This window comes from Suncus etruscus, chromosome X, assembly GCF_024139225.1.
Source record: "Suncus etruscus isolate mSunEtr1 chromosome X, mSunEtr1.pri.cur, whole genome shotgun sequence".
Classification (NCBI taxonomy): domain Eukaryota; kingdom Metazoa; phylum Chordata; class Mammalia; order Eulipotyphla; family Soricidae; genus Suncus; species Suncus etruscus.
In genome coordinates this window covers 51,322,258-51,334,894 of record NC_064868.1, presented here as the reverse complement: position 1 = coordinate 51,334,894, position 12,637 = coordinate 51,322,258, and the positions used below count along the sequence as shown (strand labels likewise).

General features: G+C 38.1%; 1 protein-coding gene across 1 annotated transcript in view; it reads right to left on the bottom strand.

Moving 5' to 3' along the window:
- Positions 1-12,637, bottom strand: part of PHF8 (PHD finger protein 8) — a 142,419-nt gene that overhangs the window by 104,261 nt on the left and 25,521 nt on the right. Inside the window, exons 4-5 of the mRNA XM_049767204.1 lie at positions 5,355-5,515; positions 4,809-4,950 (exon numbers count right to left, since the gene is read on the bottom strand). Coding sequence (XP_049623161.1) covers positions 4,809-4,950; positions 5,355-5,515 — 303 coding nt within the window. The remainder of the gene's footprint in view (positions 1-4,808; positions 4,951-5,354; positions 5,516-12,637) is intronic.

Here is a 12,637-nt window from a genome sequence, read left to right as displayed (position 1 = left end):
TTCGAATCCCGGTGTCCCATATGGTCCCCCGTGCCTGCCAGGAGCTATTTCTGAGCAGACAGCCAGGAGTAGCCCCTGAGTACCACCGGGTGTGGCCCAAAAACCAAAAATAAATAAATAAATAAATAAATAAATAAATAAATAAATAAATAAATAAATAAATAAATAAATAAATAAATAAATAAATAAGTATGGTAATAGTACCTAGAGACAACAGAGATGAGGGCCAGTCCATGGTAGGAATCTTTCCTCAAACAGAAGAAGAGTGCAGTTAGGGCAGAGAAGGAACCACTATAACACTGACTGCTGGAACTAATCACTCTGTACAAGAACTGAGTGCTGAAAGGAGATAACGTAAAAGGTATGATACTCCTCCCATACCAATATTGCAAACCACCATGTCTAAAATAAAGAGTAAGAGAGAGAGAAATGTCTGTCATGGACTGGAGTGATAACACAGTTGGTAGGGCTTTTGCCTTGCATGTGATGATGCAGGTTCGATTCTGTCATGCCATATGGTTCCCTAGCGTGTTGAATATTGTATGACTTAAACTCAATCATGAACAACTTTGCAAATGTGAAAAACTGTATTATGCACAATATTGTAACCATGGTATTTAAATCCAGTAATTAATTAAAAAATAAAAGAAGCAGTAAAGTAAAAGAATGATACACATACAAAATACAAATTAAATTTAAAAATAATCCTTGGGGCTGGAGAGATAGCATGAAGATAGGGCATTTGCCTTGCGTGCAGAAGGTCAGTGGTTCGAATCCCGGCATCCCATCCCATATGGTCCCTTGAGCCTGCCAGGAGCGATTTCTGAGCATAGAGCCAGGAATAACACCTGAGCGTGGCCAGGTGTGACCCCAAAACCAAAACCTAATAATAATAATAATAATTCTTTTTTTGTAACATTTCTAGATCATTGCAATGCTTTTTTTAATTATTATTATTATTTTATTTAAACACCTTGATAATAATAATTCTTAATAAAATCTTAGCTAATCAAATCCAAGAACATCAAAAAATCATACATCCCAATCAGGTGGGATTCAACCCAAGCATGCAAAGATGGTTCACATATGTAAATGAATTAACATAATAAAAACATTATTAAAAGAAAAGATAAGAACCGTATGATTTTATTAATCAATAGAGAAAGCTTCTCACAAAATATTATATCACTCCTGCCAAAACCGCTCAACAATATTGGGGTGAAGAGAACTTTCCTCAAGATAGTAAGGACCATCCCTAACTTTCCTCAAGTTCAGGCACCAGGCAACGATGTCCAGTGACTCCATTTTTATTCAACATAGTATTGCAAGTCCTGGTTATAGCAATCAGGCAAGAAAAGCAAAATCAAAACAAACTAAATTTGAAAAAGTCAAATTATTACTTGCAGATAACATAAAGAGTCCACAAAAAACTTCATAAAACAATAAAAAGTAGCATGCTTCAAAGTCAATATACAAAAATTGGCTGCATTCTTATACACAAAAAAATAAATCAGAAGAGAATGAGGTCAAGAAAACTATTCTATTTAAAATAATATCCAAGGGGACTGGAGAGATAGCACAGCAGGCAGGTTGTTTGCCTTGCATGTGGCCTACCAGGGTTCCATCCCCTGCATCTCATGTGCTCACAATAGACTACCAGGAGTAATTTCTGAGTGCCACATGCAAGGCAAACAACCTGCATACTGCTGGGTGTGGCTCAAAACCAAAATAAATAAATAAATAAAATAGAATTAAAAACATCAAGGTATCAACTTAATAGAAGACATGGGAGATCTATACCATGATAACTTTAAATCTCTTAAAGACAGAAGAAAATTATGGATTGAAAAAAATCAGTATTTTTAAAAACTTTCCACCTAAACTATTACAAATTCAGTGTTAATCCACATCCAAATCCACACAACATGGTTCAAGAACCTATAAGTCAATAATAAAGTTTGTATGGAATCAGAAGAAAACACAAATAGTCAAAGCCATATTGAAAATGAAAAATGCAGATGTATCTCATTAACTAATTTTAAGTTGAAAATGTATTATAAAGCTATAATGATAAATAAATGCATGTACTAGATTAAAGATAGGCTAAACTTTCAGATCCACGGGTCAGAATCAAATACCGAATGACAAAAATCCATATATAAAGACAATGTTTTTAAGCATTATTCATTCACAGCATTATTCACCGCTGTAATGAGTACAACCGCTATAATATTGTAATAAGATAGAAAATCAAACTAGGTGTCCAACTATAGATGAATGGGTTATGAAGATGTGCTATATATATAATGGAATTCTATGTAACTGCAAGGAATGGTGAAATCATGCAATTCAAAGCAACTTGGTTGCTGGAAGAAATCACTTTGAATTAAGGAAGCCAGAAGAGGAAAAACAAAGACAGGAAGCTCTCACTTTTCTATTAAATAATTGTATTTGGAAATGTGATGTTAAGGGAGAATGCCTAAATCACACTTGATCCCAGAGTCTGGGGAGGAAAAGGATAGAGAAAGAAAGAAATCAAAGCAGAAAAGAAGATGAGAAAGGGAAATAATGGGGAAACAAGGATCTGGGCTTTGGTTATATTAGGATGTAGGAAAGCGGTATAGTTATATTTCCAAAGAACAAACAACACTGAAAACATTAGATCTAAGCTGAAACCACCAAACCAAGATGGTAGGCAAGCGAGGTGTTGGATTGAGTTGGGGAATGATAGAATGTGGGAGCACTGGCAATGGGAGCTGACACTTGTTGAAATATTATATGCCTAAAATTCAACTATCAATACTATTGTAAACCATAGTCCATTAATTAAATTTTTAAAAATTCATCAATAAAACTTCCCAGAGTTCAAGATTATAGGCACAGAGATCCAAGAGTTCCAAAGAGTCCCAGTGAAATAACGCAATTAGAAAAACTCCCTTATGCTCACAGTGGTAAAATCCAAAGACAGAATACTGAAAGCAGCCAGATCAAAAAAGGAACTTACATACCAAGAAAAACCCAATAAGATGAATAGCAAATCTATCAAATGAGACTCTACATGCCAAAGAATATGGAAGGATATAGTACAAAAACTCAACAAAATGAATACCTCACCAAGAATACTCTATCATTCAGATTTGACATAACTATACAGAGCTTCATGGACAGGAAGTTTGGAGAATTTATAGCCTTGAAGCCAGTTGTGCAAGAAGTATTAAAAGAACTTCTCTAGGGTGTTGGATCAATACTACAGCAGGTAGGGCATTTGCCTTACACGAGGCTTACCTGGGTTTGATCCCCGGCATCCCATATGATCCAAAGTAGTGCCAGGAGTAATACCTGAGCAAAGAGCCAGGAGTAACCCCTGAGCACTGTTGGGTGAGGCCCGAAAACAAACAAAAAAAGATCTTCTCTAAAACAGTACAAATTTTCCATTATGTGTCACAGAGTATGGCACTCATTAATGGTACATATGGTTGTCCTCTTCTAGTTTAAGAAAGATTAAAAAGAGCAATTAATCATTACAAACTGACTTACTGATTCATTTTTCTCATTATAGTATTTACCATTCATTTAATTTTTATTGGACCATGTAATATGAAATAATTTGTTATATACCTGCAAGGGGCAGGCTGGAGAGTGTAAGGGAAATGGGATATTTGTGTAAAGGGGACATTGGTGGTGAGACTGGTGTTGGGACATTGTGTGTCTGTAACAACTCTATTACGAACAACTTTGCAAATCACAGTGTCTCACATTTTTTCACATTCCTGAAAAAAATCCCAATCTTCTCATCTCTCTCTCTGCATCTTCATAAACTATTTCAAATAGTCTATCAAGGGACTGAAGAGATATACAGTGAGCAGGATGCTCACTTTGCATATAGTAAATAAGATTTGATCCCCAACACTCTGGTTTCCCAAGCCCTGCCAGAAGTCATCCCTTAGCTCAGAGTCAGGTGTTAGCTCTACATATTGCTGGGCATGGGCCCAAAAAAAAAAACCAAAAGTCTTTCAAGATAAAATGAATTATAAATAGTTTAACATCCTGTTTAACAGTGTATGGTGAAACAGTATCAAGAAAGGGTAGAATTAAAAGTGAAATAAGTCAGAAAGAGAAAAACAAATCCTAAATGCCATTATTCATATATGCTGTTACTCATAAAGAAACAAAGGAAATATCAAGTCCAATGAAAACACACCCTTAGACTCTGACAAATTCAATTCCCAAATTGAAGTTATGGGAAGAAGGTGTGGAAACAGGTGTATATATAAACAATAAGATAGTACTCAGCTATTTAAAAAATATAGAAATCTTGCTATCTGCAACAACATGGACCAATCTAGAATGCATTATGCTTAGTGAATTAAGTCAGATGGAGAAAGAATTATTTCACTCATAAGTGGAACATAGTCAATTAGGTGAATAATAATAAATAAATAAATAAATAAATAAATAAATAAATAAATAATAAATTTTTAGACTTTTAAGTAGTTACCAAGAGGAAAGGGGAATGGGAATGAGTCAAAATCTAGACAAAAAATGTATGGTAAAGAATAGAATTGGACTATTAGTGTGAACTTAAGGTAGTGTATTACATTTTTATTTTCAATGATATACACTTGAAGTATAGTATAATATAATATAATATAATATAATATAATATAATATAATATAATATAATATAATATAATATAATATAATATAATATAATATAATATAATATAATATAATATAATATAATGCAATATTACTCCAATCAAAGCAAAAGTTACGTCAGGTTTTTTATTTATCTCTGTTCCTCCTACCTGGTATCAGAGAATTCCAAACTAATGACATTGAGGATTTTTTCCCTCTTTCCACTGTAATAGTATTTCACAAAATCACCAAGCTTCATCTTGCAGTCGGCCTGACGGGTCACATCAATAACATCAATTTCTTTGTCAGAGCCTGGAATAAAATGATAGATAGATTCTGTACCAAGAAGTCTCAGGGACTGAGAAAGACTCACGAGTACCTACGAAGGACTTACATTCCAATTTTCTCTCCTCGGACACTATGTTTGGTATTTGAGTAGGAATTCCTCATAATATCCTTAGAGCAATGTGTCCATCTGGATTTATAGCATAATCCAGATAAAAATTTGCCCAGATTAAAAAATAGGACCCTGACTGATTTGTGGTCTCTTAAAAGAAAAAGGAAAAGAAGAGCAGGATTTTGGTTCTACCTCTGCCAAAGAGTAATCTCCGATTAACAAGTGACTAGAAAGGAAGTGGAAAAAGTAGACTAGAGGAAAAGAACCACGGGTCTTGATGGAGTAAACAATGTGACAATTAAGGATTAGTAGTACTTACCAACATAGTGTTCCACATCCCTCACAGTAAATGATGGTGAGGGCAGTGTCATGCCTAATCCATCCTTCTTCAAAATCAGGATGGGCACACTGAAGCTATTTTCTTCGAGGAATTCCACAGTCAGCTGACTTCCAGTGGGTTTCAAAATCACTTCATCTGAGCTGTGGACCACAATACACAAAGTATGAGCCTCAGAGGAAGGCCTTCTAGAGGGCTGCAGCTGAGAACACATCCATAAATGCAGTCATCCCAATACAAAAACACCAATTTAGAAGCCAATACATAATTGAGGTCACTTAATGCTCAAGGAAGGTTCACTAGATGCAGACACTTATCCAAGGGGTGGGGTCTTCCAGAAGGCACCTAATATGGACTGACAATTAATAAAAACCACAATTGCTAAGGAAAAATGACCTTTCCAAAAGCAAGAAGTTGGTAACCAAATGAACAAAACATACTAACTAAACTTGCCAACAGGTGTTCTCGCCTAAATGGAAAAATTCAATCTTGCCCAAGAAGAAAAGAGAAATCTACTAAACTAAGCTTAGCTTATTTACTCTAACCAAGATCAGTATCATCCTATATAAAACCTTGGTAACTAAAGAGAAAAGACTAGAGTATAGGGAGCTGGGGAGATAGCATAGCAGGTAGGGCATTTTCCTGGCATATGGTCAATCTGGGTTTGATCTCTGGCATCCCATATGGTCCACAGAAGTAACCCCTGAATGTTGATGGGTGTGGCCCAAAAACAAACAACAGAAGAGACTCCAAGCTGGAGAGATAGAGTATAGTGGGTATGGCACTTGCCTTTCATGCAGCAGACCTGGTTTCAATCTCTGGCACCCCATAAACTCACTCAAACCATGCCAGAACTGGTTTTTAAGTGCAGAGCCAGGATTATGTCCTGATCATCACTTGGTGTGGCCAACCATTTTTAAATAAAGAGAAAAGACTAATTTTTGGAAATTAGAACCACTTACTTGATAGGCATATTCTGTTAACTAAAAAGCAAGAGTTAAAATAAATCATGCTGAAAGGCTAGGATTTAGCTCAATGGAAAGTGTGTGCCTTATGTTCATGAGTTCGAGTCTGAGCACAACAAAAATCAAAAATAATTAGTTTAAAAAGTCATGCCAGAAAAACGATATGACAAGTGATGTTGGAATAAAATATGTAAGTAAAAAACTAGGCTCCATGTTAGTCTCACTCATGACATAAGATTTGGAAAAACAAAGTCATAGAATAGTAGGAAAAATTTTTAAACTGCTGCATGAAAATCTTTAATAAATCATAAAAAACTGTACACCCAACAGAAAAACTGCCAAAAGGCCAAAGAGATACATTAAAGAGTTGGAGTATATACTGTACATTCAGGGTATCCAGATTCTATCACCAGTACTACATAGTCCCTAAGCCTGCCAGATGTCACCTCTGAGCAACAAGTCGGGAATATCCCCTCAACCCTGTCAGATGAGGCTCGAATTCAAAAGAATATTTGTCAGAGGCCGGAGAGATAGCATGGAGGTAGGGCATTTGTCTTGCATGCAGAAGGACAGTGGTTCGAATCTTTGAATTCAGGCATCCAATATGATCCCCCATGCCTGCCAGGGGCTATTTCTGATCGCAGAGTCAGGAGTAACCCCTGAGCACTGCCAGGTGTGACCCATAAAACCAAAAAACAAGGAATATTTGTCAAACAATATAAGCAGTTAGCAGAAAAAAATATAAAAATGACTTTTAAATGTATAAAATTATATAACTAAAGAAATAAATGTAGAAATATTTCATTTTTGGGGGGCCCGGAGAGACAGCACAGTGGCGTTTGCCTTGCAAGCAGCCGATCCAGGACCAAAGGTGGTTGGTTCGAATCCTGGTGTCCCATATGGTCCCCCGTGCCTGCCAGGAGCTATTTCTGAGCAGAGAGTCCTGAGCACCACCAGGTGTGACCAAAAAACCAAAAACCAAAAAAAAAAAAAAAGAAAGAAATATTTCATTTTTAATCTTATCAGAAAGGCAAAAAACTTTGAATAGGGCATTTTAGGACTTCACATATTGTCTAATGGAGTATGAATAGATGTCGTCACTTTGGATACAATTTAGGTTTTATGTGTTATGTTAGACTTGGGTTTGGGGGCAGTACTTAGGAGGTACTCCTAGCTCTGTGCTCAATGTGATATCAGGGACAGAACTGATGTAACACACAAAAAGAGTACCCTAACCCTAACTAGCTCTCTAGTCCCTTGAAAAAAATGGAAATGTTTATAAATACTTTTTGAATGTTTTAGAAGATTGTTCTCTAAATATATAATTCTTGTTTTTATCTTTCTTTTTTTGGTGGGAGGCAATACATAAGGTTTACTCCAAGTTCTGCATTTAGCAGCACTCCTGGCCAGAGTAGGGAAAACTATATGGGATACCAGAGATTGTACCCAGGGTTGGCTGTTTACAAAGCAAGTGTCTTACCTGCTGTCCTCTAGTTCTACCCCCTAAACACATACTTTCTGAACTAGTAGTTTCACTTTTAGGGAGTATATCTACAGACAAACTCATCATATATAAAACTAAAAGTACAGGGGCCGGAGCAGTGGCCTAAGCAATAAGGCATCTGCCTGGCATGCTCTAGTCTAGGATGGACTGCCTAGGACATCTCATATGGTCCCCCAAGCCAGGAGCGATTTCTGAGCGCATAGCCAGGAGTAACCCCTGAGCATCACCGGGTATGGCCCAAAAACAAACAAACAAAAAAAACCCTAAAAGTACAGGGCCTGAGAGAGTACAGAGGTTAAGGCACTTGCCTTGCATATACATATATCCAACCTGGGTTCAATGCCTGGCATCATAAATAATTCTCTGACCACCAGCAAGGAGTAATCCCTGAGTAGATTCAGGCGCAAGCCCTGAGTGGCACTTCGTGTGGTCCAAAAACAAACAAAAACTAAGTAAAAAAAATATTCATTGTAGAGTCACCATGTTCACACCAGGCCAGTTCCATAGACTCATTCTTTACTTGGAAGAGATGTAAACCAAGCCAGAAAAATCATGGTACACCAGCCACACAGTTGAAACCTTGGGAAGAAAGGACATGCCAAGTCCCCACACACCAAAGCCATGCCTGCTACACCCATCACCCATAATCTCCACTTTGCCTAAGGCCCTGCTTTACCAGTGTATGATTCTCTGCAGACACCAATCTTATCAAACTCCAGGTGTGAAAGTATTTGGGCTAATATCACCAGGGCTTTTTTTGGAGAGTGCAGGCACCCTCCCACTCAACCCCACATCATCCTCCCAGAGACCTGGCATCTGAGAACACGGCCACAAATGCAGTCATCCCAATAGGAAAACACCAATTTCTTTTGTTTTTTTATAAAAAAAATAATTTTTATTGAGACCAATGTGAATTACAAGTCTTTCAAAGTTATATTTAAGGTACATAGTGACAGTGAATTAGGGCAATTCCCATCCCAGTGTTGACCTCCTTCTGCCCCTGTTTGCAGCATGCTTCCCCTGTCTCCACCCATAGCCCCCTGGACTACTAGTGTATACAAATCCCTTTTGTGTATAGCTTGTTGTAGTTTGGGCCTCTTGATTCTATTGAACACCACTTCCTTTTTTAAATAACTAGTTCTCACTTATGTGATTCATGTTATTTAAATAAAGTAAATAAATTATTAAAAATTTCATTGAAGTACATTTTTTTCGAATAACAAACAATAAATTAGATATTTATACAGTGAAACACTCTAATCATCCATGAAAAATAGAGATCATCTGAATGCAGTGTTACATATTTGTGTATTTTATTAAAGTGCTGGACAGAGACTGGCAAAGATCACAAAGAACAAGATCAGTGCTGGCAGGGATGTGGAGAGAAAGGAACTCTCACTGCTGGTGGGAATGCTGTCTAATCCAGCCTTTATGGAAAACAATATGGAGGGTCCTCAAAAAAATGAAAATTGAGGGGGCCAGAGAGATAGTATGGAGGTAGGACATTTGCCTTGCATGCAGAAGGATGGTGGTTCGAATCCTGGCATCCCATATGGTCCCCAAGCCTGCCAAAAGCAATTTCAGAGCAGAGCCAGGAACAACCCCTGAGCACTGTCGGGTGTGACCCCCAAAAACAAACAAAAAAAAACCCTGGAAATTGAGCTCCCATATGGTCCAGCTATAGCACTCCTAGGGATATACCCTCGGAACAAAAAAACACAATATAAGAATGCCTTCCTCACACCTATATTCATTGCAGCACTATTTACAATAGCCAGGATCTGGAAAACAACCAAGATGCCCTTCAACAGATGAATGGCTAAAGAAACTGTTGTATATATACACAATGTAATATTATGCAGCCATCAGAAATAATTAAATCATGAAATTTTCCTATACATGGATGCACAAGGAACTATTATGCTGAGTGAAATAAGTCAGAGGCAGAGAGATAGATATAAAATAGTCTCACTCATCTATGGGTTTTAAGAAAATCAAAAGGGGGCCGGTGAGGTGGCGCTAGAGGTAAGGTGTCTGCCTTGCAAGCGCTAGCCAAGAAAGGACTGTGGTTTGATCCCCCGGCGTCCCATATGGTCCCCCCAAGCCAGGGACAATTTCTGAACGCTTAGCCAGGAGTAACCCCTGTGCATCAAACAAGTGTGGCCCAAAAAGCCAAAAAGCCAAAAAAAAAAAAAAAAAGGAAAGGAAAATCAAAAGATATTATTGTAGGGGTCAGAGAGATAGCATGGAGATAAGACGTTTGCCTTTCATGCAGAAGGTCATTGGTTCAAATCCCGGCATCCCATATGGTCCCCGGAGCCTGCCAGGAGTGATTTCTGAGCATGGAGCCAGGAGTAACCCCTGAGCACTGCCAGGTGTGACCCCCCCACCAAAAAAAAAAGATATTATTGTAATAATGCCCAGAGACAATAGAGATGAGGGTTGGAAGAACTGGCTCTCAATGTGAAGCTCACCACATAGAGTGCTGAGTTTAGTTAGAGAGATGACCACACTATTATGACAATGTTACTGAGTGAGAGAAATAGAATGCCTGTCTGGAATATAGGCAGAGGGTGATGGAGGAGGGAGATGGGGGCACTGGTGGTGGGAATGTTGCACTGGTGAAAAGGGGTGTTCTTTTTATGACTGAAACCTTACTACAATCATATTTGTAAACATTATACTTAAATAAAGATATATAGAGAAAAATTTTAAAAACTTAAAAAGTGATAGAGCAGATAATATGCTTGTCTTGCACACAGCCAACCCAGGTTCTATCTCCAGCATCCCATATGGTCCCCTCAAGCCCCAGCAGAAGTGATAGCTGAGTACAGAGCAGGGAGTAAACCCTGAACACTGCCAGGTGTGACAAATAAATGGCAAAACAGTGGGATAGGCAGAACAACACAAAGCATGGATCAGGGAGATAGTACAGGGGCTAAGGCTCTTGCCCTACAAGCATCCAATCCTAGTTCCAACCTCAGCACCACATATGGTCTCTAAATATGGTCTACCAGGAGTCATTCCTGAGTGCAGAACCAAGAGCAAGCACTAAGTACCACTAAGTGAAAACAAATTTTTAAAATATATTTTTAAAAAATAGAACAGTATAGTGTTTCAAGTGTTTTTTTTTTACAAAGATGAATATATAGTATTAGAACACCAGCCTTGGCCAAATATTACCAGAAGTGGCCCTTGGACCTCTGAGAGCCACTTGGGAAGCCTTTCAAAATAAAAAATAAATAATGATAATAAATTTAAAAGATGAGTACACATATAATGCACATTTTTGTTATATATTTAAAAATTATTTCTGGGGCCAGAGATATAGCACAGTCCATTAAGGGACTTTGCTTGCATGTGTAACCCCTGAGCACCTTCAGAGTGAATCCCAAGCACAGAAGCAATAGTAGTATAGTAATCCCCAGAAGACAGCCAGGTGTAGCCCTAAACTGAGTGCAGGGAAAAGAATAAACACTGACCACAGCTGGGTGTGGCCAAAAAAATGGAAGAAATTAGTTGACTTAAGGAGATTTAAGGAGTCTGGGCTAAGAGACTCATTGCTTTTAAATAAATAAAAAATAAAAAGTGTTAATCTGAAGAAACACAGTTTTTCATTTCAATCAAGGGAAAACAGACACTGGGAAAAAACTTTTAAAACAATGCAAAGAGGGACCGGAGGAGAGATAGCATGGAGGTAGGGCATTTGCCTTGCATGCAAAAGGACATGTTTATTTATCGATTGATCAGTTTTTTTGACGTCTTTATTTTGGTGTGGAGATTAAGGTTGATGTCTCCAATATTTTTTTTTATTTTGTCTTGTCTCTCTCTCTCTCTCTTTTTGCACTCGAGCATGATTTGATTTCAGAACCGAGACTATTGTGTGGTGCCTGTCTTTATTGCTGTAGTGCTCACTGGTTATTTAATTCGATATATCTTTCTGTATTGTTGTGGTGTTTCAATTACCTTTTTCACATCCTCTCTCAAACTGAGGTTGGAAGCCTCTAGAGCAGGGGTCTTCAAACTTTTTAAAGTGGGGGCCAGATTACGGTCCCTTAGAGAGCTGGAGGGTCGGACTATATGAGCTACTAATTCCTACTCACACTGCACATATCTTATATAAATAAAATGAAAACCATTTATAAATAAACAGATCACACACCAGTATTTCAATGGAAACTGTAGGCCTGCTTTTGGCTAAAGAGATGGTCCGGTTCCATGTTTGTCACTGCCAGCCGTAACAAGTGATGCAAGTGGGCATCAGTTAATCTTGATCTGGTTGGAGATTTCAGATGTTTCATTCTTGAAAAAGTCTGTTCACACGCATAAGTGCTACCAAAGATGGTTACCATTTTGAGTGCATGGTTCCTGATATTTGGATATACACTGAGTGTATATGCTGGCAGGTATCTTGGCAACCAAACAGCGCTCACTGCTGGCAGGCCGGCCGGATCAGACTCCTCTGCGGGCCGCATGTGGCCCGTAGGCCGTAGTTTGAAGACCCCTGCTCTAGAGGGACTCTGCCCATTTTCAGCATATTTGACCTTTGACTTCTTTTTTATTTTTTTCTCCTCTTATTTTGTAGCCCAATCTATTGCTTTTCTTTCCTTCAAACAAAACCACATACCTCGATTTATCTAGCTCTGTCTCTTAAATAGAGGGGGAAACAAGGGAGGGTTCCAAGACCAAACAGATATGTGATCACTAATAGTAAGCCAGACAAAGAGAGGTCCACCTACTCTAGCAGCCCAGGGGGTGATGGTGGGGTATATGGGTTGTAGAAAGGGAACTGGAAT